Below are 26,346 nucleotides of genomic sequence, written 5' to 3' on the forward strand. Positions count from 1 at the left end.
AATTTTATTTATTTATTTGCTGTGTTGGGTCTTCATTGCTGCGCGCGGGCTTTCTCTAGTTGCATCGAGCATGGGCTACTCTTCGTTGCAGTGCGCGGGCCTCTCATTGCAGTGGCTTGGCTTGTTGCGGAGCATGGGCTCCAGGGTGCGTGGGCTTCAGTAGCTGTAGCACGCGGGCTCAGTAGTTGTGGCGCACGGGCTTAGCTGCTCCGCGGCATGTGGGATCTTCCCGGACCAGGGCTTGAACCCGTGTCCCCTGCATCGGCAGGCGGACTCCCAACCACTGCGCCACCAGGGAAGCCCAGCATATTTAATTTTATTTAGCCTTGCAAGGCTGGTATCAACACCATTTTTACAAATAAAGAAATAAGAGAACCAGGGAGGTAAAGGAACTGGAAAATAGTTATCCAGCTAGTAATTAGCAGAACTGGGATTTGAACCAGCTTGCCAGATACCAAAGTGAATGCTGTTTATGATATACCCACTAACCCAGCCACTCTCCTCAGGGATTTCCAGACTGTGGAGAACCACAGCCCCTGTCCTCAGAGAGCTTCTAGGCTAAGATGGAGGCAGAACACAAGATTTTGCAGTTAAGAGAAATTGGACAGGCCGAGCTAAGAGGGCTGAGACTTCTGGGACAGAGGCTGCTAGTGGGCACAGGCCTGACCTGACCTGCCATCTGGTTTCCTTTAGGCCCTGCCTGCTTTCTCTCAGGTTCTAGGGCCTGCATGTGCTCATTTGCACAGCTACCTTGATCACAAGTGCAGGGAAGCTAAATCAGGAGGTGTTGCTAACATCATGGCAGCAGAAATAATCCCATGAGGTCTGTGGAAGTGAGAATGGAGGAGGTAGGCTAGAGAGGCAGCCCAGCTGACCCTGGGCTGGGTCCTAGGGCTGAGTGTTGTGAAGGGTTCCAGGAGACCTTCTCTGCCACCCACAGGTAGCATGCATCCTGCAAAGAGCACTGGGCCAGATTCAGAGGAACCTGGGTTCAGTCTCAGCTCAAACACTAATCAGCCAAGCTATGGCCTTGGGCACTCACTGAACCTTCTTGGGCCTCTGTACAATGGCAACAACAAAATCTGCCCTGTCTATCAGGCAAGCTGAAATGCTTTGTGAGGAGAGCTGTGCCGCCCCACTATCATTTCGCTGAGGTGGGGAGCCTCTTGCCTTCCCTTTTCCCACCCTGGTTCCCTGCCTTTCCTCTCTCCATATGGTGGAGGTGGCTGTCCATTAACAGAAACAAGTCACACAGGTGGTTTGCAAGGGACCTGGCAGGGATTTGAGTTCCTATTTCCTGCAGGATCCAAGACAATGCCTTTCCTTTTTCTGGACTCCTCAGACAGCCTTCTCCCCAAACAAGGGTGGGGAGGGTTACTTCTGGGCCAGCATTAGGCTGAATGCCATTGGGCCTTGCTCCTCACACACTTTGCAGTCTGAGAAGCTTGGACGATAAGGGGTACTGGGGAACATAAGACTATAGTCCCTATTCTCAAAGTCCTCACAGCCTCATGGGGATATTATTGTGTGAAAAACAAAACCCTGGTTTGGGAGGTGGCTGACCTGAGTTGCAGTTCCAATTCTGACCACCAGCTATGTGACCTTGAGGGAGTTACTCAGTCTTCTCATCTGTGGAGTTGCTGCCTTCCTCCTAAGATGATTGTGAAAAGAGGAAAGGAGAGACTGTATGTAAAGCTCAATGCCAAGTTGTTACTATAGGAACACTGGGAGGTGGGCTAGGCAGATATCAGCTCCATTTTAGATGAGGAAGCTAAGATTCTGAAAGGTGATGTAATCTGCTAACACAGCAAGTTTGAGTCTGATTAGAGCCCAGGCCCTCTAATGCCTGTCACATGCCTGCCAGTGTTTTGTTATCTTGAGCCTTTTGCTTCCTTGGCCAACTGGTGTGACTCTGTTGGAGATAGTGGGTACCAGCTATGGAGGTCAGGGAGGGAGAGTTTTGGGTGGTCAGGCCTTTGTGGGATTTGAAAGTTGGGGACCCTAGAGTTGGATCTTCCAAATGCCCCAGATTGTTGGTATTAATATCAGCTGGGTGAGGGAGGCCACTTTGGTGTCCCCACCCTGTGCCTGCAGTGCCTGTCCTACCTGATTCTTGCCTGGTTGAGTCCCCAAGGCCCATTATTGTCAGCAATCTGCATTTTCTTTTTTGTGGCTCTGAGCACAGCACTTTGAAGTTTTTGTAAATGGTGGATGGAAAAAAAAGGCTTTGATATAATAAGCTTCCTCCTCTCCACATACATCATAATGTGAGATTCCCACATCGAGGGTCGTGGCAGATGTGAGTGATTTATTGGGCTTTGCAGAGTGGCAGAAGTGACTGAAAATATGGTCATTGATCAGTGCTCAGAGAAGCTGCCTTGCCAGGCCCCTGCTCTGGGATGCTGCCAGCGTCTCCATGCTGCTCCATTATCCTGGCGCAAATCACAGGGGTGTAGGGCAGCTCCCTGAGAACAGACTGTTCCCTACTTCCACCCAGGGACAGCTGTGAGGAGAAAGGCTGGTCTTGTAGTTAGAACCACGTAATTAAGTGGCTTAATGTATTAAGCTGGGTGACTTATAATGCAAAGTGACTGGATGACTGGGACAGAAACTTGGAATGGAAATCTCAAGGATTCTATGGAAGGTCCCTCATCTGGGTGGGCTGGGTGCAGGGTCTTCTACCTGCCAGGAGGGATGTTGTGGAGAGAAGCAAAAAGCTTCAAAGTGGCTTCCTCTTACCCTCCTTCCTACTTTATTCACATTTAAAGTGGTTATTGATATCACTGGATTAATGTTTACCATGTTGGTAACTTTTCTATTCATTGGGTTTGTTGTTTGTTTCTCCCCTACCTTCTCTTTTCCGCCTGCTCTGGTTTTATTTGAGCATTTTATATGAATCTATTTTCATTTCTAAAAATATTATTGTGTGCCTAGTGTGTACCAGATACCATGGTGGGTGCTAGGAGTACAACACTGAACCAGACCTGACTCCTGCTCTTGGGGGACTTGCAGTTATATGCTCAGGGAGGAAACAAATAATTTTACTGATTGTCCCACATGGGGAAGAGGAGGGCATCAGCTCCCACCTTGATCCAGGGGACCCTGCTGCATGCTGTCCTGGGCAGGGGACTCTATGCCCAGCCTGTATCTACCTGGGCAGGACTGGGTGCTTCCCCACCTTCCACTGCATCAGGATCCTCCTTATCCCCAGCCCATCTCTGGGGCTGGGGCAGAAAAGAGGAGGAAAACCTGGAGCAAATGCAGGGCGTTGGAGGGGCAGGGTGGGGCAGGGCTCAGGGCTGACAGCTGTTGCTAAACTCTTCTGCATGCTGCTGCCTGAGTGGCTGCACTGGTTCCTGGATTGGGCCTGGCCTGCAGCTTCATGTAAATGTTCCTGCACACTGTGGGGCTCAGTGAATAGGCATGTGTTGGGACGTAAGACAAAGAAAGCAACAAGAGGCACCAAGGAGGGATGATGGGAAACTGCTGGGTGCTGGGGTTCTTACCACTGTTATCTGGGCTCCAAACTCCACCAACCTGGATGTGAAGTGGGGAGAAAGTCCAGGACCTGGGAGAATATGACTGCAGCTTCTTCCAGGTCCCAAGAACAGGACTGCCTTGGGTTGTGGTGCAGCAAGAGGGACTGAAGTTAGATCCTGGGTAGGACTTTCTGATATAAAAGTACAAGCTATGGAATGGAGGGAGGCCTGAGGGTGAAGGTGGGACCTTTCTTTGGAAAGAGGACAAAAGTCTCCCTGTCCTCTCTGTCCTCCTCCTACATCCTGCCATCTGTTGCATCTTTTCTAGAATAGAGGGCTAGATGCTATGAACTTTAGGGAGCTCTGAAGACCCAGGCAGCTAAAGCAGAGAAAGAACCCAAGCCCTATGAGAGCAGTTGCCTCCTCGGGGCGAGCACCCCTGTCCCCCAGGCCATCCCCTGTGACTCCAGGCTCTGGGCACTAGGGCACTGGGTCTGCTGTCTGGCTCTCAGTGGACCACTGCCTTTGGGCTGCTCTGAAATCTGTATATTGTCTCTCTGGCCAGAGTTGGATCATGGTCCCTTGAGGGAAACAGGCCTTCAGGCAGATGTTGAGTACTCTGTGGTCCCAGATAGGCCAGGAGATATGCAGAAGGGAGGTGGGAGAAGGGGCATCATAAGCTCCCGCTGAGTCTGCCTCCCCTGTCTCCAGTCTCTACACTGGCCACTTACTCAAGAGAGCTTTACTGCGCTTAGCCAGGAAGTGTGGCTTCTCCAGGGCCCTGTGTGGGGTCTGTGCTGGGCTCAGCAAGCTCCCACATCCCTATCTGCTCCCCACCCAAGACTCAGATGCTAGGCAGACAGATCAGGGAACACAGACTAATTCTGTACGAAGGTTGAGTTAGGTAGGAGAGCTGAGTGCAAACTAGATACTAAAGCCGTGTGACCAGTCTTTCCAAAGTGAAACAAATAACTTTTCGTTTGTCTGTGTCACTGCAACCTGTTTTGTATCTCTTCAGGAGCTGACTGTATTTTCTGGGGGAGTCGGGGACATCCTTGGGAGAGGGGTGGTGATAACAATAGGCACCAGTTGCCGCTATTCACAGAGGGGCCTCATGGTCACAGTGAGCCTGCCAAGCAAGTCTTCTTGTGCCATTATGCTGAGGACAAAAGCAAGGCTCAAGGAATTTTTACTTGGTCAAGGCCACAAGCTGTTAACTGGTAGAGCCACAGCTTGAACTCAGATCTGACTCCGCAACACTCTTCATTCATTCCTTCATTCATTCACTCACAACAAATATTTATTTCTCTTTCCATTCCATGTTGCTCCCCATCTTCCTCTCCATGGGGCACATAGCTGGAGCATGAAATCCTTAGAGGGGGGACTCCCTTCTGGGGAGTTGTATGTGCCTCTCAACTACTGCCCCTGGGCTCCCCATCCCCAAACTGGTTTTCGGTGTTCCCTCCCTCCACTAGTGCCAAGCTCATCTCTTCGTATCAGATGATCTGACACATTTCAGAAGAGGGGAACTTGACCTGCCAGAGCTTGGGAAACATCTCATTCAGTCCTACATTATCCAGATGAGGATAGAGATGCCCCCAAAGGAGAGGAGTTTCACCCAAGGCCAGCTCATTCCCTCCCAACATAGCCTGGACCAGAACCGAGGTCTCCTGGTTCCCACCACAGTGGGGTGCTCCAAGGGAGGACTGCCCTGCTCTGGGGGTCTTCATGTCATTGCTGTCCTTGCAGGCACCTTGATGGGCAGTGTGGGCCCCCTGCTCTCTCGAGGCTGGGGAGCTCTGCACATTTCCAGCTCCCTCCTGCCCTCACCCTCTTGATGTGGCAGCCAGGCTGCAGGATTCCCTGCCACCTCTTAAAAGTGACCACTGTCTGCAAAGACCAGAGAGGCTGGTGGGGAATGATTCAATCAGCTCCCTTTTCCTATAATGTCAGGTCTTTCCACTTAGTTGGAAAAGAAATTTGACCCCCTTTACCACAACGGTCATCCCAGTAAGGCCTCACTGCGCCAGCCACTCATAGGTCATTAAATCCATATGCAGACAGGATAATTTTTTTCCATACCGCTGAATGAGTCAGAAAGTCTACCGCAGCAGGTGGGGTAGTTTGGCCTTGGTATTTTCACCATCCTGGCCTTACCCCAAGAGCTGGAGAGAATCAAACCTCAGAGCAGGAAATGGCCAGGAATGCTGAGGTCTGGGTCCAGTTGTCCTGAGTTTACAGTTCAGGTCAGACACGACACCCTCCTCCCTGAAGACCAACCTGTCACTGGGATGTGGGGCTGCACTGGTCTCAGGAGTTAGAGGACTGGGGCTGGGGAGGAGGTGGCTGCATCTCAAGATTACCTAGGGGATTATGTCAAAGTGCAGTCCCTGGGCCTCCCATTGCCTGTATGGGGACATTCTCATATGCCCCGGACTGCGGGAAAGGGTTGGGGATTGTAGGCAAGTATACTTTGAAAATATGCCTTCCCCAAACCTGAGAACCTCCCTCCCTACACTACCCCCTGCAGCCTCCTCTGGATCAGGTGCAATGAACAAATCCCAACCCCTCTTTGTAAGGATGAGAGGGTGCAACCAGAGAGGAGAGGGGCTTCATCACAGGCACACAGGCCTGAGGTAGAACTTGCAATGTCAGTTACCTGTGCCACCTTTGAGTCTGGGGTTGATGCCAGGAACTTTGGCCTTGTATGTTTTATTTAGCCTGGGCTGCTCTCCCATCAGACTGGGCACTCCCTCTGCTCAGGGGCTGTAACTTCCCCATCAGATGGAGAACTCCTTTAGGTCAGGGGCTATGTTTTTTCTGCTCACTCCCAGATTCAAGGAAGGGGCTCTGAATCTGAAGCAGGGAGAATAGAGGACGTTCAGAATAGAGGATGCTACTGGGTCACATACATAGACATAATTGTTTTTCCCACCAGGCTGTTGAGTTGTTTGTCCTCAGAACGTGACCAGGAGTTATTTCCAAGGCCCATTACACTACTAGCCTAACTAATTTATCCAGCTCTGTTCTTTCAAGGAGTTCAGTGTCTGGGCCCGCTCTCTATAGTTCTGCAAACTAGCCTTGAGGGTGTCCAATGGATCCCCCTTTCAGGGATTGGTGACACTGATATTTAGAGTTGGTGGGTGATGCCACAGGTCCTGAAGCAAGCAAGATTCAAGGCAGGATTATTAGGACCCAGACATCCAGGTCCCTCCCCAGGGTCCCTGATCCAGACTCCCCCGGGGAATGTTACTGTTTAATATTTGGCCCCTGGAGTGTGCCCAGTGCCTTTGATTGTATCCGGTTTCCTGTTTCCTTTGAGAGAGAGAATTTCTCTGAAGGAAGTGGTTTATAGCCCTAAAGCCTTACTTCCCTGGTCTTGAGATCCAAGTTTCCAGTTACAACTAGCTGAGATCAATGATAAGGAGGGAGGCAAGGAAGGAGGTCACCAGAGCTGTGGAATATCACTCCTTCTCACAAGGCAAGAAAGTGGGAAGGGAAGATGGAGGATTCAGTCCCAGACTATCCAAACTGCACATTGCAGAAAGATGCAGACATGCTCCAATCCCCTACCCAGCCGCATGCCCAGTGCCTTGGTGACAAGAAACAGGGACAGCCAGGCCTGAGGACCCTGCCCTGGTCTCAGCAGTTCACAGGACACTTCATCACCCCTGCCCTCAAACAGAGCCATGTTTAGCCTTTTCCAAACCCATCCTGTGGATTCTCTCTCTCTTCTTCTGAATCAACACATATTTATTAAGAGTCTGGTCAGTCCTCTCATCCCTCGAGGAGGGAGTTCTTTGTGATAACTACATTCAATTTTTCCTGCTCCAGCTTCACTCCTGAACCATTGGGATCTAACCAGAAACGTGGAAGTCGCTTAGGTGTTTACAGCTGAGGGCTTTTAATGCCAGGAATTGGTCACACAGGTGATGAAGAATCTAAGAAGTCAAATAGGGGATAGTGAGGTAACTCAGACATTAGCAACAACAGGAAGCTACCCCTAGACTAAAGGGCAAAGGAAGGAGGTGGTCCTGGAGCCCAGGGGCTACAGGGGGCTAGTGGAAGCTGAAACCATAGAGGGCCTGGCTGGTGGGAGGTAGAGCCAAGGAAGAGATGTAACCGCTGCCTGAGACCCATCTGTGTCAGAGAGAGGGGGGTGGAAATATCCTTCCACCTCCTCCCTCCAGCACTCCAATGCCTTCCATGAACCCAGTGACCCAGGAGCTTGGGAAATGCAGCCTGCAGGGGTCAGACGCCCTCCCCCGCGACTCAGAGCAGGGCAGGGCAAGGAGGGGAAGCTGAGGACATACAGCTTCAGGACCAGCACACTCCAGTCTTGTTTGTACAGTGATGGAGCAGCTTATCTGAACACCTTCCTCCGTTGGTCAGTTCTTGGTCCACCAAAGAGAGTTTTTGCGTATCTCTATGCTGCCCACCCCCCTTCTCTTTTCTCTGTCAAATGCATCTTTCCTGCCTAGGTCCCCTGGTCTGTTCACCACCTGATGGCATTCTGAGCTTTTCCTGTTTTAAGGAGGCGTATTGTTCATGTTCTCAGAGTCAGCCTAAAAGTCAGTCCCCAGTGGTGTCCAGGAAGAGCCCTCCTGTGAGGCTGTAGGCAGACAGAGGACACCCCTCTGTGCAGTCAGGCCTCCAACTGGATTTGATCCCACCTATGAAAGGGGCCTCTTCATGAAGCAAAGGACCAATGGAGAGCTCAGGCAGGCTCATGGCTCCTGCTGGGGTTTAGCTTGAGATGGAAATGCTGCTCCTCTGGAAGACTCTGGGGAGGCTAGTTCTGGCTGGGGTAGCCTCTGCTGGTCTCACGGTATGCAGGGACAGAGCTGGGGCTCAGGGCTGCCATAGATGTGCTGGAGGCTGGCTGGTGGCCTGGTGGCACTCGCTCATACCTCTCATAAGAGGCCCTCACCAGAGCAACCTTATGTCACAGGGCTTAAGCAGGGGACCAGTAGTTATCTGACTTAGCAGCAGATCCCCACAGCTTCTAGCCCAGTGGGGAATGAACAAGGGAAAGATTTTTTCCATCCAGGGCACTGTAATTGCTTCTAAGACTTCAGCTATGCCTTTCTAATCTGACTGTCTCTAATTGAGCACCTACCATTTAATCCTTATCTGTGGTTCCCTGACAGGTACTCACATGGTAGGTCCTCAATTAATCATGAATGATCGAATAATTTTTTTAATTTATCATTTTAATTTATTTATCATTTATTTATCATTGAATAAAATGTATTTTCATTGAATAAATCATAGATGATTGAATGAATGGATATGTGGATTCATTATCCATTTTTACGTCTATTTACTCATTCATTCAACAAATAATTATTGAGCACTTTTCTAGGTACTAGGAACGCAGTTGGTGAACTTGCAAAACGAATCTCTGTCCTAATGGAGTTACGTTCCACTGGAGAGAAACAGATAATAAATTCCTAAACACCTACATATTTATATCTATATCTAATCGAGAGAGGAAGCAGTTGGCGGGGGGTAGATGAATGGATTCAGAGAGTCAAGAAGTGATAAGCTCTATCAAGAGAATTAAAAACGGCGGAAGGCTACAGAGTGATGGGCTTCTTTTGCAGGGTGGTCAGGGAATCTCCTCTGAGGAGGTGACATCTAAGCTGAGATCTGGATGTGGGGGAAGGAGCCTTCCCAGCCCTCTCAGGGAGGTGAGCAGGAAGTGCAAAGGCCCCAGGTGGGAGGTGCACACAAAGAAGTGTCCAGCAGTGTGGTCTGGACTTCCTGAGTGAGTGCAACCGGATTGGGAGTAGGGGAAGGGCCCCTGGCCAGAGAGGGGTCAGGGTCAGGGTCAGGGAATGGCCCCACTCTCCCTTCAGTGGTCGGGATCAAAACATGAGAGTCATCCTGATGGTGCTTTCTCTCACCTGGACACCCAAACTCAGCAACAGGTCCTGTTGGCTCTGTTCCCAAACACATTAGACAGCCAGGCACTCCTCCCCACTCCCCACTGCCACCCACGAGAGCTCACCACCTCGCCTATTACCTGGATGGCTGAAATACGTTCCCCATGGTGTTCTTGCTTTCCCTGCTGCACACAACACACTCTCCACACTGCAGCCCGAAGTATCTTTTAAAAACAGAAATTAGATATTACTCCTTTGCTTACAATGGCTTTCCCTGCACAAGAATAAAACCTTGGAACCTTTCGTGTGACCTGCCCAGCCCAGGTGGCCGTCCCAGACCACATCTGTGACTGGCCCGCCCTGGCCCTTGCCTTCACTCTCGGGAAGCCCCCACTAGCTGCTCTGCTCCCTGAGCCACTCAGGCCTCAGGACTTTGCCTGCTGGTACCTCATGGCTGGTTGCCCTTGGTGATCATATCCCTCTCGGCTCAGTGTCTCCTCCCCAGAGAGGCTGTCCTGAGCACACACACAACCTAAGTCAGCAGCACTCTATGCCCAGCCACTGGCTCTCAGGGTGTCCTATTTCTTTAAGTTGGTAGGTCTCAAACGATCTGTTTATTGGTTTATCCCCTGCCTCTAGAATGTTACTTTCCTGAAAGCCTGTTCTCTTTGATATTCCTGAACCCGGCACTTGTAACCTGGCACCTAAAAGCCCTCCGTGAATATCTGTTTAATGAATGAAAGGGAGGGTGCCTCAGCTGTCTACTTGCCCCGGCACTGACGACTAAACAGCTGAGCAGATCATGAACAGACCAGTCTGAGGGCTACAAAGGGGTTGGAGTTCGAGGGAGGAGGGAAGCTCCCAGGCAGGCCTGCTGTCATCTTCAGAACTGCCCAGTCCGGGGGTTACCTGAAGCAGGGGAGATCCACCATGACTCCCTTCTTCTGTACTGGACCTCCACCCTCTGAGCCCCCCTTGTCCTCCATCTTCCCAGAGTGGCAGAGCTGGAGTCCATCATGGGCTTTGGACTAGGACAAATCTCAGTCTTAGAAATTCCATCTCTACCTCTTACTCACTGAGTGACCTTGGACATGTTTCATAATCTGAATCTCAGTTACTGCGATTAGAAAATGAGAATAATCATCATCATAATGCCTAAGTCACAGGGCTGTCTATAAAGTTGGTGCCAGCACGTGAAAAGCATCAATAAATGTTAGCTTTTATTAGCATTGTTATTATTACTGTCAATCAGTTAACGATTATTTTTGAACATCCCCCTCCCTTAGCCTCCAGAACCTCCTCCTCTCCTATGGCAGCCCTGCCAGGGTGTCCAGGGAAGTAGCAAAGGCTTCCTCTGCCTTTCCCTATTTGGGTACAGGATTCGTAGCCCTCCTTCCCTAATTTTGACCTCTAAACCACACTTACTTATTCTTGCAGCAGCTATATTATGAAATACTTGTCTGTTCAGCTAGGCCAGCTCTTGGCAACAGGAGACTCTTCTACCTCTTTCCTTAAGCTCTCCCTTTTCCTCTTGGAGTCTCTGCCACCCCAACTACTCTAGGTACCCAGTTTTTTCATTTTTCTCATCAATAAGAAGATACTGACAAAGTAATTCATACTATGGAGTCAGTGTTATCTTGGCTTTAAAAATAACACACAGGGCGATTCTTAACCCAAAGGAACACCTCACCAATGGGGGGATTTTATGCACTGTGTGGGAGCTACAGGAGGGGGCAGGGCTCTCCCTGGTTTCTTCAACGACATCTTTAAGGAGCTGCCTGCCCTGCTTGCCTGTGGACAGGGCTCCACTTGGTGTTCCAGTGCCTCCATTCTGTTGCTTCCTCTTTGTCTGTCTGAGACTGCACACTCCTGAGGGCAGCCATCTCTCTGGCTAGCTCTCACAGGGCTGTCTATAAAGTTGGGGGTTATGAGGCCTTGGACCATGACTTGGTGGGACAAGTGTTTGTGGCACATTCAGCACGCCCCACCCCATGTGCACCCTAGGACTTGCAGCCTCTGCTTCTCTTTCCCACATGTAGGGAGAGGTAAGTTTTTCTCCCAGCTCTGAGAGGCAGCCCTTCCTGTGAGAGCCTGCCCTACCTCAGCCAAGGTCCTGGGTCCAGCCCTTTCCCACCATGGAGAAAATAGCAAGAAAAACAGATGAGAACTGATACCCTAAGCTGCAGGGTCTGCTGGGACCTGGCCCGGAGGAACCCCAGGAAAGCTTTAACCCCGGGGCTCCAGGCAGTTGGGAAGGGTGAGGGGAAGAGAAGAGGCGGGCACCTCTCTAGCTAGAAGTTACCTCCTCCTTCTCTGTCACCTGGGACACTGTCAGAATTCACCTCCTCTCTTGGTGGGTCATCACTGCCCAGATGTGGGTCCTGGGCGAGATACCCCCTCCCCTATTCCTCAGGCTGGATGGCAATATCAGAGGTCACTTTGTCTACCCCCCTTTCTCTGGGTGGTACCACCTTTGAATAGGGTCTAGACATTCCCATTTTAAAGCTTGTAGGAAAGGGATGTTCCCAATCTGCCAGTCATCCACATCTAAACAACCCACAGTCAGCCTGGTGCCCTGAGGAGAGCTGGTCTTGGAGTCAGGAGGTGTGGGCAAGTCGTTGCCCACTTCTGGACCTCGAGTTCCTAATCTGTAAAATGGGGATTCCATTATGTGCTGTACTCACCTCACAGGGTGGTTACGGGGATTACCTGGGACATGAATGTAAAAGGGCTTTGTAAATGATAAATATGATGTAAATCATAGCTGTGATGGGCTGTGATAGGGGGTGCCTGGCCCACATCCTTCCTTCTGCAGCTGCAGCTCCATTGGGCTCTGCTGAGGCTCACCACAGGGACCTGCCCCCCTGCCTGTGACAGCTGTGGCAGAGTACCTTAGCCTTTTTTCTCTTTTGATAGAATGACCTGCGCTCCTTTAGCCTCACGCCATAGACTTGCCCAGAGCTTCTTTCACTATAGGACATGTGGGAAGCACTTTAAGCTCATCAGAAACAAACCTTGAGCCAGACGTTTACAGAGCCATTAGGCTGTGTTTGCTGAGCATCTAGAGATAGCAGGGTTTCTCAGGTGCGTGTGTTTTCAGGGGCTTGGAGGGTTAGGAGCTCAGGCACAGGAATGTTGGTGGCGTGCTTACAGAGCATTTCACATATGTTAGCTCATCTGAAGTGGGTCCCACAGTCTCACTTTACAGAGGAAGAACTGACCTAGTAAGTTACAGACCTGGGGCCCAGATATGGATCTCTGACTCCAAAGTATGCACCAGGCTGGCTATCCTGCTGGGGCTTCAAGAGGTGGAAATAGGCTTTAGTTACAGCAAGAGAGCAAGGATTAGATCTAAGAAAACTTCAGGAAGGCAGAAGCAAACTGGACAGATTTCAAGGCCCCTTGGAGCTTTGGGGACACAAGGACCCTATGATTACAGAGTAGGGGATGGGGGACCACACTGAAGGTGTTGGAGTCATCTAGGGGCCTCAGTTTCCCCACTGGAATGATGAGATTGGAAATGAGGTTGCTTCTAGTGCTTGCTTTCTAGATGGGGTGGGGGTGGGGTCCAGTTTCTCCCATCCCTCAAATCATTCCCCTTTCCACTCCTGTAAAGCCTTCAAGGAGCAGTGGGCTTTGGTCCAGGGTGAGAGGGACCTTAAGAATCACTGCTGTGAAGGAGAATGCCGCAGATTCCACAGGCACGGGACAGAAGAAAACGGAGTCAGAGGGAGGCCTCCGCCTTCACACCCGTGGGTCTCAGTAGCTGTTCACATGCTCAGGAGGGCACTCCATCCATCTCAGAAGCTACATTGGAAAATAACAACTGGGCAAGCTGCTGGGCTGAGCCAGCTCCTCAGCACAGAGCTGGGCGGGCCCCGCCCTTGGCACTAGCTCCAAGGCCAGTGCGTGGGCAGAGGACATTCTGGCTGCTGGCTGGATTGGTTTAAAGGGAAGTGGGGAGCCCCCCCCTGGAGGGGCATCCCCTCAACCCTGGGGGCAGGGGTGGGGGAAGAGTCATGGCCCATGGGCAGCCTCATCCATTTTCTGTGTCATCCAAATGTTTTCATCATCTGTGTATGTCATGGCATGAAAAAGGTTGGTAGCTCTGCCCCTTGACATCGTCCTGCTTATTTCCTTCAAAGGACATATCGCAACCTCTAGTTGTCTTGTTTATTTATTTCCTTACTTTTGTGTTATGTATTTCTTCACCCAAAATGTGAGCTGCATAGAGGTAGGGATTATTAATCTTACTCATAGCACAGAGACCAATGCCTGGAACAGAAAGCAAGCAAAAATGAATGAATACACCCATGTATGCATGCATAAATGGGAGTTCCTTGCATGTAGTCCTCAATTAACATCAGTTTTCTTTCCTGAGAATAATTCCCAATTAGCTTGGGGGTGGAGAGCTGGTTCTTGAGATCAACCCCTCAGGAGGTAAGCACTGTACATGACTGAAAGGGGAGGCGAGGTAAGGATGGGGGTGGGAGATGGGGGCACTGGCAGAGATGGGACACAGCCAAAAGGAGGGGGTGTGGGAAGGCTTTTTATTATAGTGTGTCAACTGGCCCAAGGGGAGGGGTGGTTTGTTAATCACCTTGTTGTTGTGGTCAGTTAGGAAGCATAGGACAGTGCTGCCACCCTCCATGTGGTCTTGGGCAGAACACGTGACTACTCTGAACCTCAGTTTTCTCAGCTGTCAAATGGGCACTCATTCTGCTGGTGCTTTTCTACCCCATGGGAACTGTCATGAAGCAATGATAAGGTCACCAGTGGGGGTGTGCCAAGCACATGTGAGCAATTTTTACTTTGGTAATTTTAGTAAAACTCCTAAAGGAATTCATTTGTTGTTTTCTTCTATGTTTTTTCCCACCCTCAGCAGTAGACATGAACCAGTGCATTGCAAGTTCTGGCCTAAATTTTAGATCCCAAAGACTTGATCCTCTAGCCAAAGACAACCACCTCCCCACTCACTGGGCCCTGGCTGAGCAGGGGCCTCCTCTTAGAGACCCCCAGGGGCTGGGTGAACTGAGGAGGGGGCCTCACACTCTGCCCTCCTCTCCCCCAGGTACAAGACAGTGGTGACTCCCCGAAGGGCTGTGGTGGCCATCATTGGCTGCTGGATTCTCTCCTTTGTGGTGGGCTTGACACCTATGTTCGGCTGGAACAACCTGAGTGCAGTGGAGCGGGCCTGGCTGGCCAATGGCAGTGTAGGTGAGCCCGTGATCAAGTGCCAGTTTGAGAAGGTCATCAGCATGGAGTATATGGTCTACTTCAACTTCTTTGTCTGGGTGCTGCCCCCACTGCTGCTCATGGTCCTCATCTACCTGGAGGTCTTCTACCTGATCCGCAAGCAGCTCAACAAGAAGGTGTCCGCATCCTCTGGTGACCCGCAGAAGTACTATGGGAAGGAGCTGAAGATCGCCAAGTCACTGGCCCTCATCCTCTTCCTCTTCGCCCTCAGCTGGCTTCCCCTACACATCCTTAACTGCATCACCCTCTTCTGCCCTTCCTGCCATAAGCCGAGGCTCCTCATGTACATCGCCATCTTCCTCACACATGGTAACTCGGCCATGAATCCCATCGTCTATGCCTTCCGCATCCAGAAGTTTCGGGTTACCTTCCTTAAGATTTGGAACGACCACTTCCGCTGCCAACCTGCACCCCCCATTGATGAGGATCCTCCAGAAGAGAGGCCCGATGACTAGACTCCCCCTCCTGCTCCCACCTGCCCACATCTGGGGCATCTCAGCCCAGTCCTCACCTCCCTACTGTCCTGCTTGTCTCCCTGTCTCCCTGACTCTTCCCTACTGGGCATTGGGCTGTGAGTGCCCAGAACCTCGAGATCCTGGAGGAGTTTTGGAGGGCAGCCCATGGGGAAAGAACCAGGTAACCTGAGGGGAGGAGGAAAGCGGCTTGAGCCTCCCCACCTGCCTGACCAACCCACAGGCAGCCCAGCGCATCAGGCTGAGTGGGGCCTGGGGACACTGAGACTGCCAAGGGGCCATGAGGGCCAGGAGGGCAAGCTCAGGTCCCATGGCAGGCAGGGAGGGGAGTCTGCTTGTCTTAGGTGGTAGTGGTGCAGCCCTGGGACCAAGCTTAAGGAGAGGAGAATATCCCCGCCAAGATGGAGGCAAGGAGAGAAACTAGATGTCCTGGCCTTGTTTTCTCTCCTGTTCTGTAGCAGAAGGTGACCAGAGCCACTGACAGGCAGGAATCAAGGAGCCTCAATCCCCACCTCCCAGAAGCCTGTGTTCCTGGCCATGCTGCATGCCAGGGTGCCTGCTCTCTTTGCCCTGGGGATTCCAGGGTTATACTTGGGAGAGGCCGAAAGGGCGAGTCCAGAAATAATTTCCAGTATTTGCTTTATTCTTCACTAGCCCTTGGACCTGAGTGGGGGCTCCGAGCTCTCTGGAGCTAATGTGGAATGGTAGGTGTGGGCCTCAAACAGCCACTGGGAGACAGCGTTGAGCCCTCATTCTTGCCCTGAGTCTCCCAAGTAGGAGACTTGGTGTGTAACTGCCTATCCTCTGGGCCACCAGCTCTCGGTGATGGGCCTGTGCCCTCCTAGGTGACACCCATCTTTGTTGCTTCTGAGCCAGATGGAGAGGAGAGCCCCAGACATGCCAACTCTTGGGAGCATTCTGCCTGCCTGGGGAGTGGATGAAGAAGGGAAAGTGGGCTGCTCTGGTCACACTGGGATGAAGTGTGACAGGGTGGTCAGGCCAGAGGAGACTACCCTCCTGGGTATATGGGCAGGAAGGTCTTACCAGAATTTAGGTACCCTCAGTACCCCTGACACTTAGCACAGTGATCATGGGCTTTGAGGCTCTATTGCAGAGTCTAGGCCTTTAGACTAAACCCTTGGGGAAGGGTCTGCTCCTGGCCAAGTCCAAAGCTCCTTATACAGAAGAATGAGGGGCCAGGTTCTAAGTGTGAATAGCAACTCCAGACATGATTCCAGGCCCTTCTCTCTCTCAGAGGTGGGATATCCCCTGGCTCCCAGGGCGGGCCACTTGACTAATAAAAGACTGTGAACCCTCATGGAGAACGTACCCCACCACTGTCTGAGGGCAACAAACAACCTCAACAGAGAAAAAGCAATGGTGGGGGATGGGGAGAAGTGAAGAGAGGGGGGACTTGGAGGCATTTGGAGCAAGGAGGGTTCCAAAGAAGGGTGTGTCTGTTCCTATAGTTATCCTCTTAGGGTAGCAAACTCTGCATGTGAAATGAGATCCTAAAAAATCTCACATCTGGAAAACCCCCATGACACGGCAAGCTCCCTCCCACTGGCACCTTCCTCATGGTGTCAGAGGTGGAGACCCCCTCATGATGACACATTTAACACCCCCCTCATGGTGACGCAGTGCCGCCCCCATCATGATGATGCTCATTGTCACAGAGGCCCCTGTACTGTATCACCACACACCTTTATTCAAGTGCTTCTCACCCAGTGTACAACTCTCCGCAGGAGCGCTCCAATCTTTGCACTTTCCAGGGCCCCTTGTATCCAGGAAGCCTGGCCTGGGGCCTGCTAGGCAGGTACCAAGGAGTAAAGCCATCAGTCATCACTATGGAGATGGGGACCTCTGGCCTCCGTGGAGCTTGATTCTGGGCCTGGCTGCCCTGAACCCTCAGGCCTGCAGCACCTAGCAGAGAACATGTTTCATGAGCCCCTGCTGTTAGGCAGAGCTGGGCTATACGTGCCCTGCTGAAGAGGTGATATGGGGAGGGCGAAGCAGTACCCCTCTTCCTTTCCCAGGCCTCCTTCCCCTTAGGCCCTCGGGCCCAAAGCCCAGGTCTCAGCTCTGCCCACTGCAGCTCCAGGATACATCCTCACTAGTCCAGGGCCTCAGAACCACCTGGGGAGGGCAGTCAGGGCACGGATGTTGCCCCTACTTTTCTGACTGGAGAAACAGGTCCAAGGGAATGCCCTGGCCTAAGGTCATTCAGGGCCAGGACTAGATCCTGTCCTCTGACCATCCACTGAATCCCTTCCACTGAATGCCCATCCCTTCCAGGCCTCACCAGCATCACCCTGCCCCGCAGCGTCTGTGGAACACCCCCAGGACTGTGCGTGTTCGCTGCCTGTGACTGCAGATTTGTACTCAGAGCTGGCTGCCCCCTTCCCTTCTCACTCCCACCCCTGCTCCTGGCCTCCACCCCCAGAGGCAGCAGAGGGAGTGCATGCAGCCATTTACCTTCCTCCTCATCACAGCCTCCACCAGTGGCTCTTCAGTGTGTGGCTGAGGCTGGGAGAAATCTGAAGGTTAGAGCTCAGGGAGTGGGTGGGTGTCTGCTGGGGACCCGAGTGGGGGGTGGGGGGGGGTGAATGAGTCTCATGCCCTCACCCCAGTGATCCATCTGTCTACGAGGCAGACTCTACCGCCTCCTTTACCCACATTAAGCCATCCTCCCTCTTGGAAAGTCCTTCTGACAGCCTGACCTCGATTTTCACTACCCCTGTCTTGCCTTGATTTTCAGCGCTCAGCCTCGTCTAGTCCAGCAGGAGAAGAGGTGGCTTCTCCTGGTCTCCCATCCATTGGAGGGTTCCTAAGGAGTGACCCCTTTCAAGCCCTCACCTTTGACCTCCAGCCGGCAGTCCACAGACGCCTCCCCCAGCACATTGATGGCCTTGCAGGTGTAGACCCCAGAATCGAAGGGGCTGGGTTTCCGGATCTCCAGGGTGCAGACACCTTGCTCAGAGAGGGCGCGGTATTTGGGATCACCCTGGATGTCCATCTTGTTTTTCATCCAGATGATCCTGGGCTGGGGAAGCAAGGTCAGAGGAGAGCTGGGAAGTTTGTGGGCCAGGACGAGGCTCTCGAAGGCCATCCTCAGGCTTAGGGAAAGATGCCTGGGAAGATCCTTCAACCCCAGTGCCCCCTGCCCAGGGCACAGCAGGGCCCTGCCCCTCACCTTGGGTGATGCTCGGACACTGCAGAAGAGCTGCGTGCTGTAGCCAGGGGTGGAGGTGTGGTCAGCCAGGGGCTGGGTGAACGAGGGGGCTTCTGAGAAGTCTTGCTCAACAAAGCTTTTAGGTTTGGCAACAATATCTGGTTTTGGGGGAGAAAGTAGGGTGAATTTGAGGTTACAGGAGGAGACCTCTTAAGACTGACCTCATCCATTTTCTTAAAATCACTACAGCTTACACTTAGGTATCCCACTTAATCTACACAGCATTCCTTTGCAAGGATAAATTTGTCATCCCCAGTTGACAGATGGAAAACTAAGACCCTTCATAGATGAGGGACTTGCCCAATATCACGTAGTGAGTTTGCGGCTTAAGCGATGGAAGGTCACATGATGACTATGGCTCTCTGAGCAGAGAGCTGGTGGTCTGGAGGAAAATTAAGGGCGGGAGACAATCCATTTCATCCCTACCTCCTCCTCTGGAACCCCATGGCAGGACCCCAGGCTCCTGGGGTCTTTGGGAAGCCAGGCACAACCAACATGCAGGAGCTTAGAGGCAGAATGTCTCAAAGAGGCAGAGGAAAGCCGAAACCACAGCTGGGTGAGTCACAGAGGGGAGGACAGAGGGGAGTGGGCAGCAGAACCAAACAGACGAGATGATCTTGGCTGAGGGTGGAGTCTAAAAACCCAGGGATTCTACATTTCATTTCTGTTTGTCTTTGGAGACTTGACTGGCTTTCTTCTTTTAAACGAAAATTTCTTCCTAATTCTGTGCAGTTCAGGCTAGTGTTTAAAAGAGTGTGCTTTCTGCAGCCCACACAGACTGTACGGGGGAGGGCCTTGGAGCACGCAGGGTGACAGGGAGAAAGGGCTTGGAATTTCACATTTGACGCAAGAGGGCCATGTGTCTGTATAGAGACAGTAAATACCCATATCTCTCTTGTCCATCTATGTGGTGTTATATTAGGGTCGGGAGTTTGCTTTTAGCAAACTCACCAGTCTACCTATCCACACACATTGCCCTTCAGAGTAGCTCCCTTGGGATACTGCACAGGAGACCCAATGACTGCTATGATGTTGGCAGCCATACGGCATCTTTAGAATAAGTGCACAGTCTCCCAAGGGGTGCTTCTCATTTGCATGGGTTTGCTCTGATGTGTTTGTTACAATCAATCAACCACATCCATTTCTTTATAGTCACGCCATGTGAATGTGTGTGTGTGGGTAGCTGTGGAGTGGGTGTGGAGAGGGCAGCAAAAGCTCTGGCAAGTGGACACCCATGAGAAGCACACAGGGAGGGCTGCTGACACACCAAGGAAAAGTCAGAGACAGGGAGATGGGTCAGCATGGCAAGGCCTAGCTTGGTTTCCGGTCTTGGACCCAGACCCACCTGTCTTCTGGATGTGGGCAAGCTCCTTGGTGACGGCCGCCGAGTCACTGAGTCCACACAGGTTTTCCGAGAAGACCCGGAAGGAGTAAGAGTTACCCACGATGAGGTCGGAGATAGCGCAGGTGGTCGGGTGGTAGCGCTCCAGCACTGTGAACCATTGCTGCAGGGACCCTGGGCCTGTCATCCTCACCTCCACCCTGCCCTCCCCCTCCCTGCTCCCCCTGTGGCCTCTTCCTCAGAGGGGCTTGTTCCACGCCCCATCCCTGGGAGGCTGAATCATCCAGCTTTGGGTCTGAGGGACTTTAAATTGGGAGAAGGAACCCCTGGGAGAATGTGACCTTGCTGGGGTCCTCAGAGAATTCTAGAACTTTACTGGTCAAAGTGTGGCCCGAGGTCCTGCAAAGTAAGAATCACCTGAGAACTTCATAGAAGTTCAGGATCTCAGTCCCCACCCCAGACCCACTGAATTAAGATCTGCATTTTAGCAAGATTCCCAGGTAATTCATATGCACATTACATTTCCAGAAGCACTGCTCTAGAGCTTGAAGGGCCTCAGAGAGCCACCCTTGAAGTCTTCAGGAGGAAACTGAAACCCAGAGATGAAAGAGATTTGCCAAAAGCCACACAGGGAGTCAGGTTAGTGGTGGGCAGACCAGAGCTCTTCGGTCCGTGGACTCTTAGTGGACAGGCCTTCCCAGACACCTAGGCCACTTCTTTCCCCGCAAACCCAACCCCAGTCAGACCTTCCTCCTCCCCGTACTCTGCTCTAGCAGGCCTCACCCCTGTCTTTTTGTCTGCCTTCTGCACTGTGTAGCCCAGGAGCTCTGTGTTGCCTGTGTCCTGGGGTGGTGTCCACTCGAGGGCAGCGTTGCAGCCCCAGACATCCAGTAGCCTGATGCTGCTGGGGGATCCAGGTTTCTCTGTAGGACCAGGGTGTGAGAGAGAGTGAGGGGGAGGGCTGGGCTTGCTGCAAAATCCCCCCACCCAAGATCTGGCTCTTATCACTCTCTCTTGGCCTGACCCCATTGGCCATCAGTTCTGGGGCAGGAGGTGAGGTCTCTGGGTCCCCAGCAAGTCAGCCCTGCCTCCCCTGGCCCCATACCGATCACCAGGATGTCGATGGCTGCCTTGGCCTCCAGGCCTTCCAGCTGCACGGTGAGCTCATAGCAGCCTGAGTCGGAGCGCTGGGCTGAGCGGATGAAGAGGATGGAGTCCTGGTCCCTGGTGCGCACACTCACCCGCTGGCTGTCCAGGGCATGACCGTTGTGGGTCCACGAGGCCTGAGGCTTGGGATTCCCCTGGGAGGGAGGAGCCCTCAAGGTGAACGCAGAAGGTGCCAGCACCCCCACACCCACTCAGCTCCAGGGATCCCTGTGCCAGGAGAGCTATCCCCATTGGCCCTTCTGAGCACAGGTAGCAGAGGCTAGAGCCACAGGTGCTGCCTACAGCCTCATTATCCGGATGTCCAGCCAGCCCCGGGGCCACCTGTCCTGTTCACCGGCTGGAGAATCACAACTGAGTCATGTGTACAACAGAGGGAGGATGAGGCCATCTTGGTGGGTGGGTCTCAGGCAGACCTCCACGGGGATCCTGACATTTCCTGGGCTCCTCTAATACACCTCAGACGGGGGCCCTTATTTCACCCAAGTTCTTATCCCGGGCAGGAGGCATACTCACCTGGAAGGGGATTTGCAGGTTAATCATCTCTCCCACCTGACGGACATAGGTCTGACGAAGGTGGCGGGGAACGCGGATCTTGGGGGCCTCTGCATTAAAGCGAGAGGCTAGGCTTAGCACAGCAGGGGGGCTGCTGATTGGAGGCTTCTGTGGCAGGGGTAGGGGACAACTGGAGAAGGCTGCTGGCTGGGTAGGAGGTCTCCTGGGTATGCTCTGAGGCTGCCTCCTTGTGGACAGGGCAAAGCTCACTCCCCAGATCCAGGGACCCAAATCCCCTGAGGCCCTTGGGGACTTGAGAGCCAGGAGGTTCCAGGAGGGCAAGGCCTCCACGGTGTGAACTGGTAGGCATCCCGGGCACTCCCTTGGTGCCCTGACCCTGCCAGGCTGGGATTTGCCCTGCAGCTCTGGTATTCCTGGGCTCCAGATGGGCCCCAGCTGGCTCCCTGGCTCCCCCTGGTGGGCAGCATGTGCTGCGCCTGTGGCCCTGCATTCCCTGGAAGGGTGGCAACACTGTCTTCCCAGTCCCTCTGCCCTTCTGCTTTGAACAGCTCAGGCCTTCAGAGAAGCCCCTGTGAGACCCATTTGCCCACTGCTCTGTCTCCAAGCCGTACGGGAGGATTGGGATATTTCCCTTTTTAAATGAAGCCAGAGCAGACCTACCCCCTTCCTTCTCTCTTACTCTTTCCACTACCTTTCAGTCTGCGGTGGGGAAGTCCTTCCTGACACTTTACTTCAGCCCCATGCTACGGTAGAGAACCACCTTCCTGACTATCACCTAATCAGGTGCAAGGGCATTCCAAGGGAAGCTGCAACAGCCCCTGCCACTATCCCCCTGGGCGGGCATAGGGGTGGTGGTGGCTGAGGCTCCTCAGTGGCAAACAGGTGGCAGCAGTTGGTCAGTGGCACGCAGGGCAGAGACAGAGGAGACAGAAGGAACACAGTGTCTCTGAGGATTAGCTGTGCAGGCACTTGGCCCTGGGAGCATCAGGCGTGGAATGTTCCAGGGGCAGCTGCAGGGGGCCAGGAATGCTTGGCAGCTCCAGGTGGCTGAGGAGGGACAGCTGAGCAGCTGAGGATTCTGGACAGGGTCCCCACCCTGCCCTGCCCATGAGGGGGGCCTGGCTGGCTGCTCCCTGTTTATTCACAGCCTCCTCCCCTCTTCTCTCCAGGAAATCCCCTTCTCTCCTGCCAGAGGAATTTTAATGGAGTAGAGAGTGCTGAGTCTAGCTGACTCCTTCCGTGTTAGGCCTTGAAGTAGAGGGTCCTGGCCCCTCCAGGCTCTCAGAGTCTGAGATCCCTGGGCCCTCAGGGAAGGTCCAGGATGCCCACCAACCCCACTCCGCAACAAGGAGGGCTTCCTGGCACTCCCAGGCTAGAATCGATGAGTCCATATTGAGCTGCCAGGTGGGACCATGTCTCACCCAGACTCAAAGGAAGGGAAAGTCCTCTGGTTCTGAAAACCACCAGAAAAAGACTCCCTGCTGCCTGGTAAGACATGAACTGTCCTGTGTGGGAGTCAGGTTCTGGGACTGCCACTAATAGGCTAGGTGATCTCAAGGGAGTCCTGGGTGCCTTTGGACCTGCTTGGCTTGGATGGACAAGCCGTAACAGTCTACAGTTCTACACTCCCAACCCCCTGGTTCCCACATCTCTCAGGCCTTAGAGTTGAAAAGTATTTCCTTGAATCCAAACTTGACCCCCTTCTGTGGCCGTGAAACCCCCTCTGTCTGGAGGCCTTGTCCAGAATTATGGGGTCAAGACGAGGAGGGGGGAACAAGGAGAAATGTGGAGAAGGCCTCAGGCCACCTGCTGGCCTATGTCTCTTGTCACCCTGCGGCTCTGGGCTGTCCCCAGAGACCTTGGATCAGACCAAATGACTCACTGCCATTAACAGACTGAAACCTGATCAGTCCTGGGAGGGCTTGAGGCTAATGCACCCTACAAATAGAAATCTTAGCAAGGGGACAGCAGCTGGCCTCCCAGGTTCCCAGTGCAGCACTGGCCTCTGGGGATGGAGAAACCTTCACCGGCATTTTGCAGGGCGTTAATCTTCTTCCCACTAGGGACATGGTGCAGCAAGAGGCAAGCAAAGACTCCTCTCTATTCCAAAATGTTTGGGAGAATCTGGAACCCAGGCCATATGAAATGAGCAGAAAATGAGCTCCCATGGCCGCTGAAGGAATTAAGATTAGGTAGGAAGAATGTAATGACTCTAAACACTGGGACTCTGAGGCAGGTGACCTGGGGAGCTTGAGCTCTCACTTCTGGAGGTCAGGAAGCTTGGGGGCTGGGCCACTCAGGGAAATGGCCTCTTTGACCTCTAGAGGCCCCTTGCTGCTGAGGAACCTGGGACTTTCTTAAGGCAAAACGGCGATAGCAGGTGGCTTGTGCACGTGAGTGTGGGATGGGGGGAAATGACTGCCCTGTTCGCTCTACCCATTGGCCTCAGTTTCTCCATCCATTAGATAAGGAGCCTGGGAAGGGCTGGGGAGCAGGCTTTACCAATGATCTCTTGGATGTGGACAGGCTGGTCCAGCACAGCTGGTGGGCCAGCCCCTGCAGAGCTCACTGCAGCCACACGTACGAAGAACTTGTCACCTAGAACCAGGTTCCGCACGGTCTGCTGGGTCACCATCATGGGCCGGGAATTCACAGGCACCCACTCCAAGGCTGAGAGAAATGAAGAGAGTGCAAGGTCCTGGCTCCATGGCTGTGGGCACCCTTCTCAGTGGGGCTTCCCTTCTCGCTGATGATCTGAGGAAGCTGACCTCCCTTTCTGGGACTTATCTTCCCTTTGCCTCCCTGACTTCTTGTTGTCAAATGGCATCAAAGACACCTGATGTTAGAACCCTTGAGTGGTGGCCAGAGATGGGTTTGCTGAAGCCCAGAGAGGGTTGGACACATTTGCCAAATCACACAGCAAGGTAGGGGCAAAGGCAGAGGCCAGGCTGAACTTGACTGCCACGGAGGTGGATAAGAGGATGGTGGCATGAGGAATTTGGCCAGAGCCGCCCGTCCCCTGTTTCTCCTCACTGTCTCTTACAACTTACCCTCCCCCTCAGCTTCTTTTGCTCTCCACCTCCTGCTTGCCCTCCCCAAGCAGGGTCCTCTGAGACTTACTACCTCCTTCATTCTCACAGAGGAGTGCCCCAGTGTCACCTACCCTTTTATCTCTGTTACTCAGAGGCTTCCTGGAGCTGGAGGACAGGGGGCCTCCTAAGGCCATTTGGACATCCTCCTGCTTTCAGAGGTGTGTTGGTGGAGCAAGAAGCTGTGTGTGAGTGGCTTGAGCGGACTGCTTCCTCTCCCTCCTTCTGTATCTCCCCTTGGACTGACCCAACTGCAGAGTCTGGAGGCTTGTCCCTGCTGCCCTCTAAGCCCACCGCCCCTGGGTGTATGCAGAGCTTAGCCCATAGCTCACCTCCCTCTCGGCGGAGTTCCAGAACATAGCCCTGGAGCCCCAGCTTCCCTAGCCTCTCCGGGGGTTCCCAGCTCACAGTCACCGAGCTGTCACTCACGTCCTCCACAGCCAGCAGCAGCGGGGCACTGGGGACATCTGAGGGAGAAGCAGGGGGAGATAAAGAGGTTCGTAGCCAAAAGCTCTCCCCGCACCACTCTCCGCCAAGGCTGCCTCCCTCCTCCACCTGCCCTGCCTCTTGTCACCTTCAGTTGGAGGTGCGGGTTTAGAGGCTGCGGGAGCAGGTGCCTGAGGGGCAGGCTCCTGTGGCTTGGGAGCCGGCTCTTCCCCGGTAGACTTCGGTGCTGCCACTTCTCCAGAGGGCTCTGTGGTGGGCACATTTGCAGACTCAGAGGCAGTCTCCTCCGGACCACAGGCAAGGGCTTCCCTGGTGGCTTTTCCTCTCATTGCAAGGATTGCTGGAGGGTCAGGCTGGAGTGCGCAGGGAGCAGCACTGGAGGGTCTGTGCTTCCAGGGTGCCTGGGACACCTAGGTCCAGGCTTATATAGTCAGGGGGCTGCCCCACCCCCAAGCAAATGATTCCCAGCTGTGGGGTCAGGTCAGGCAGGGGGACTGGGGGGGTGCGTGGGGAGGCGCTGAAGCCAGGAATAGCTCTGGCGGAGGACTGCAAGGGTCCCTTGAGGAGTGCACGACCTCATCCATCACCCCGATTGGATCTCAGCAGGCAGGGTCTGGTGCCCAGATGGGAGGAGGGTACAGATCGGTGAGATGGGACATTGCCAGGAGCCTGTGCCAGGGGTCAGGGCAATGGGAACAAGAGCTTCCATCTGGAGAATGAACCCAGATCAGGCTCTGTGTGTTTGGCCTCTGGGGGACCACTTGTGCCCAGGGCTTCTCAGCTTGGGTGCTGGGGTCCAGACAGCCTGAAACAGCCTTCTCTTGGGAGCACTCCCAGCTTTGTCCCTGGGCTCCCACACTCCCCTGGTCCTCACATTCCCTGGGAATTCTCACTTGTGCTGCACGAGGTTGAGGGCCTAGAGAGGGAGGGAATTGGGATGCCCAAGGTGGGCCTGATTGGAGGAAGGTCTTCTAGCAATGGGACCCCAGGAAGGGAGTCTAATGACCCTGGTTACCCAGCCTCTCCAATCCCTGCTCGGGACCTCAGTTTCCCCATCTGTTACAGAGAGCACTATGACAGTCCCCTAGCCCTTGGGGGTAAAATCGAGTCATAAGACAGGTCTGGAAGAGACCTTGGAGGAGGACAGCACTCTGAGACTTGTAAACTCTTCGAAGCAGGACACCTGCATGCCACGGGGAAATGAGACAGGTACAACCAAATTTCTAGTCATTGAGTCATTCATCCAATAAAACAGTAAGATTGAGAATGATTTAATAAGCCTGAAAATAGCATGTGTCAGGGAGGAGGGGAAGTAACAAGAACTCTCATTGCTGGTGGGAGTGTAGATGGGAGGAATCTCTTTGGAAAAAGTGAGACAATATCTAGTCAGATTGAAAATGTGCAAATTCTCTGACCCAGCAGTTACACCCCCAGAAACTCTCACACCTGTGCCCCAGGAG

At 53.1% G+C, this 26,346-nt stretch overlaps 2 protein-coding genes across 3 annotated transcripts in view; one reads left to right on the forward strand and one right to left on the reverse strand.

Annotated features, from left to right (window-relative positions):
- Nucleotides 1-16,723, forward strand: part of ADORA1 (adenosine A1 receptor) — a 34,558-nt gene extending 17,835 nt beyond the window's left edge. The window contains exon 2 of the mRNA XM_007186007.2: nt 14,439-16,723. Within this exon, the coding sequence (XP_007186069.1) occupies nt 14,439-15,078 (640 nt within the window). The 3' untranslated portion in view covers nt 15,079-16,723. The remainder of the gene's footprint in view (nt 1-14,438) is intronic.
- Nucleotides 16,724-16,781: 58 nt separating this feature from the next.
- Nucleotides 16,782-25,269, reverse strand: MYBPH (myosin binding protein H). Of its 2 annotated transcripts, XM_007186008.2 has the most exons (11): nt 25,014-25,269; nt 24,772-24,906; nt 23,853-24,020; nt 21,351-21,439; nt 20,776-20,971; nt 20,454-20,593; nt 19,674-19,833; nt 18,290-18,426; nt 17,953-18,139; nt 17,572-17,622; nt 16,782-17,019 (listed from the first exon to the last, which is right to left on the reverse strand). In XM_007186008.2, exons 1-10 carry the CDS (start codon nt 25,213-25,215, stop codon nt 17,606-17,608), a joined length of 1,431 nt encoding a protein of 476 aa, XP_007186070.1. In that variant the 5' UTR covers nt 25,216-25,269; the 3' UTR covers nt 16,782-17,019; nt 17,572-17,605. The 2 variants fall into 2 exon arrangements, with proteins under 2 accessions (XP_007186070.1, XP_028023230.1); XM_028167429.2 differs by lacking the exon at nt 23,853-24,020.
- Nucleotides 25,270-26,346: the final 1,077 nt, after the last annotated feature.

Source organism: Balaenoptera acutorostrata, chromosome 1 (assembly GCF_949987535.1).
Source record: "Balaenoptera acutorostrata chromosome 1, mBalAcu1.1, whole genome shotgun sequence".
In the NCBI taxonomy this organism is placed as follows: domain Eukaryota; kingdom Metazoa; phylum Chordata; class Mammalia; order Artiodactyla; family Balaenopteridae; genus Balaenoptera; species Balaenoptera acutorostrata.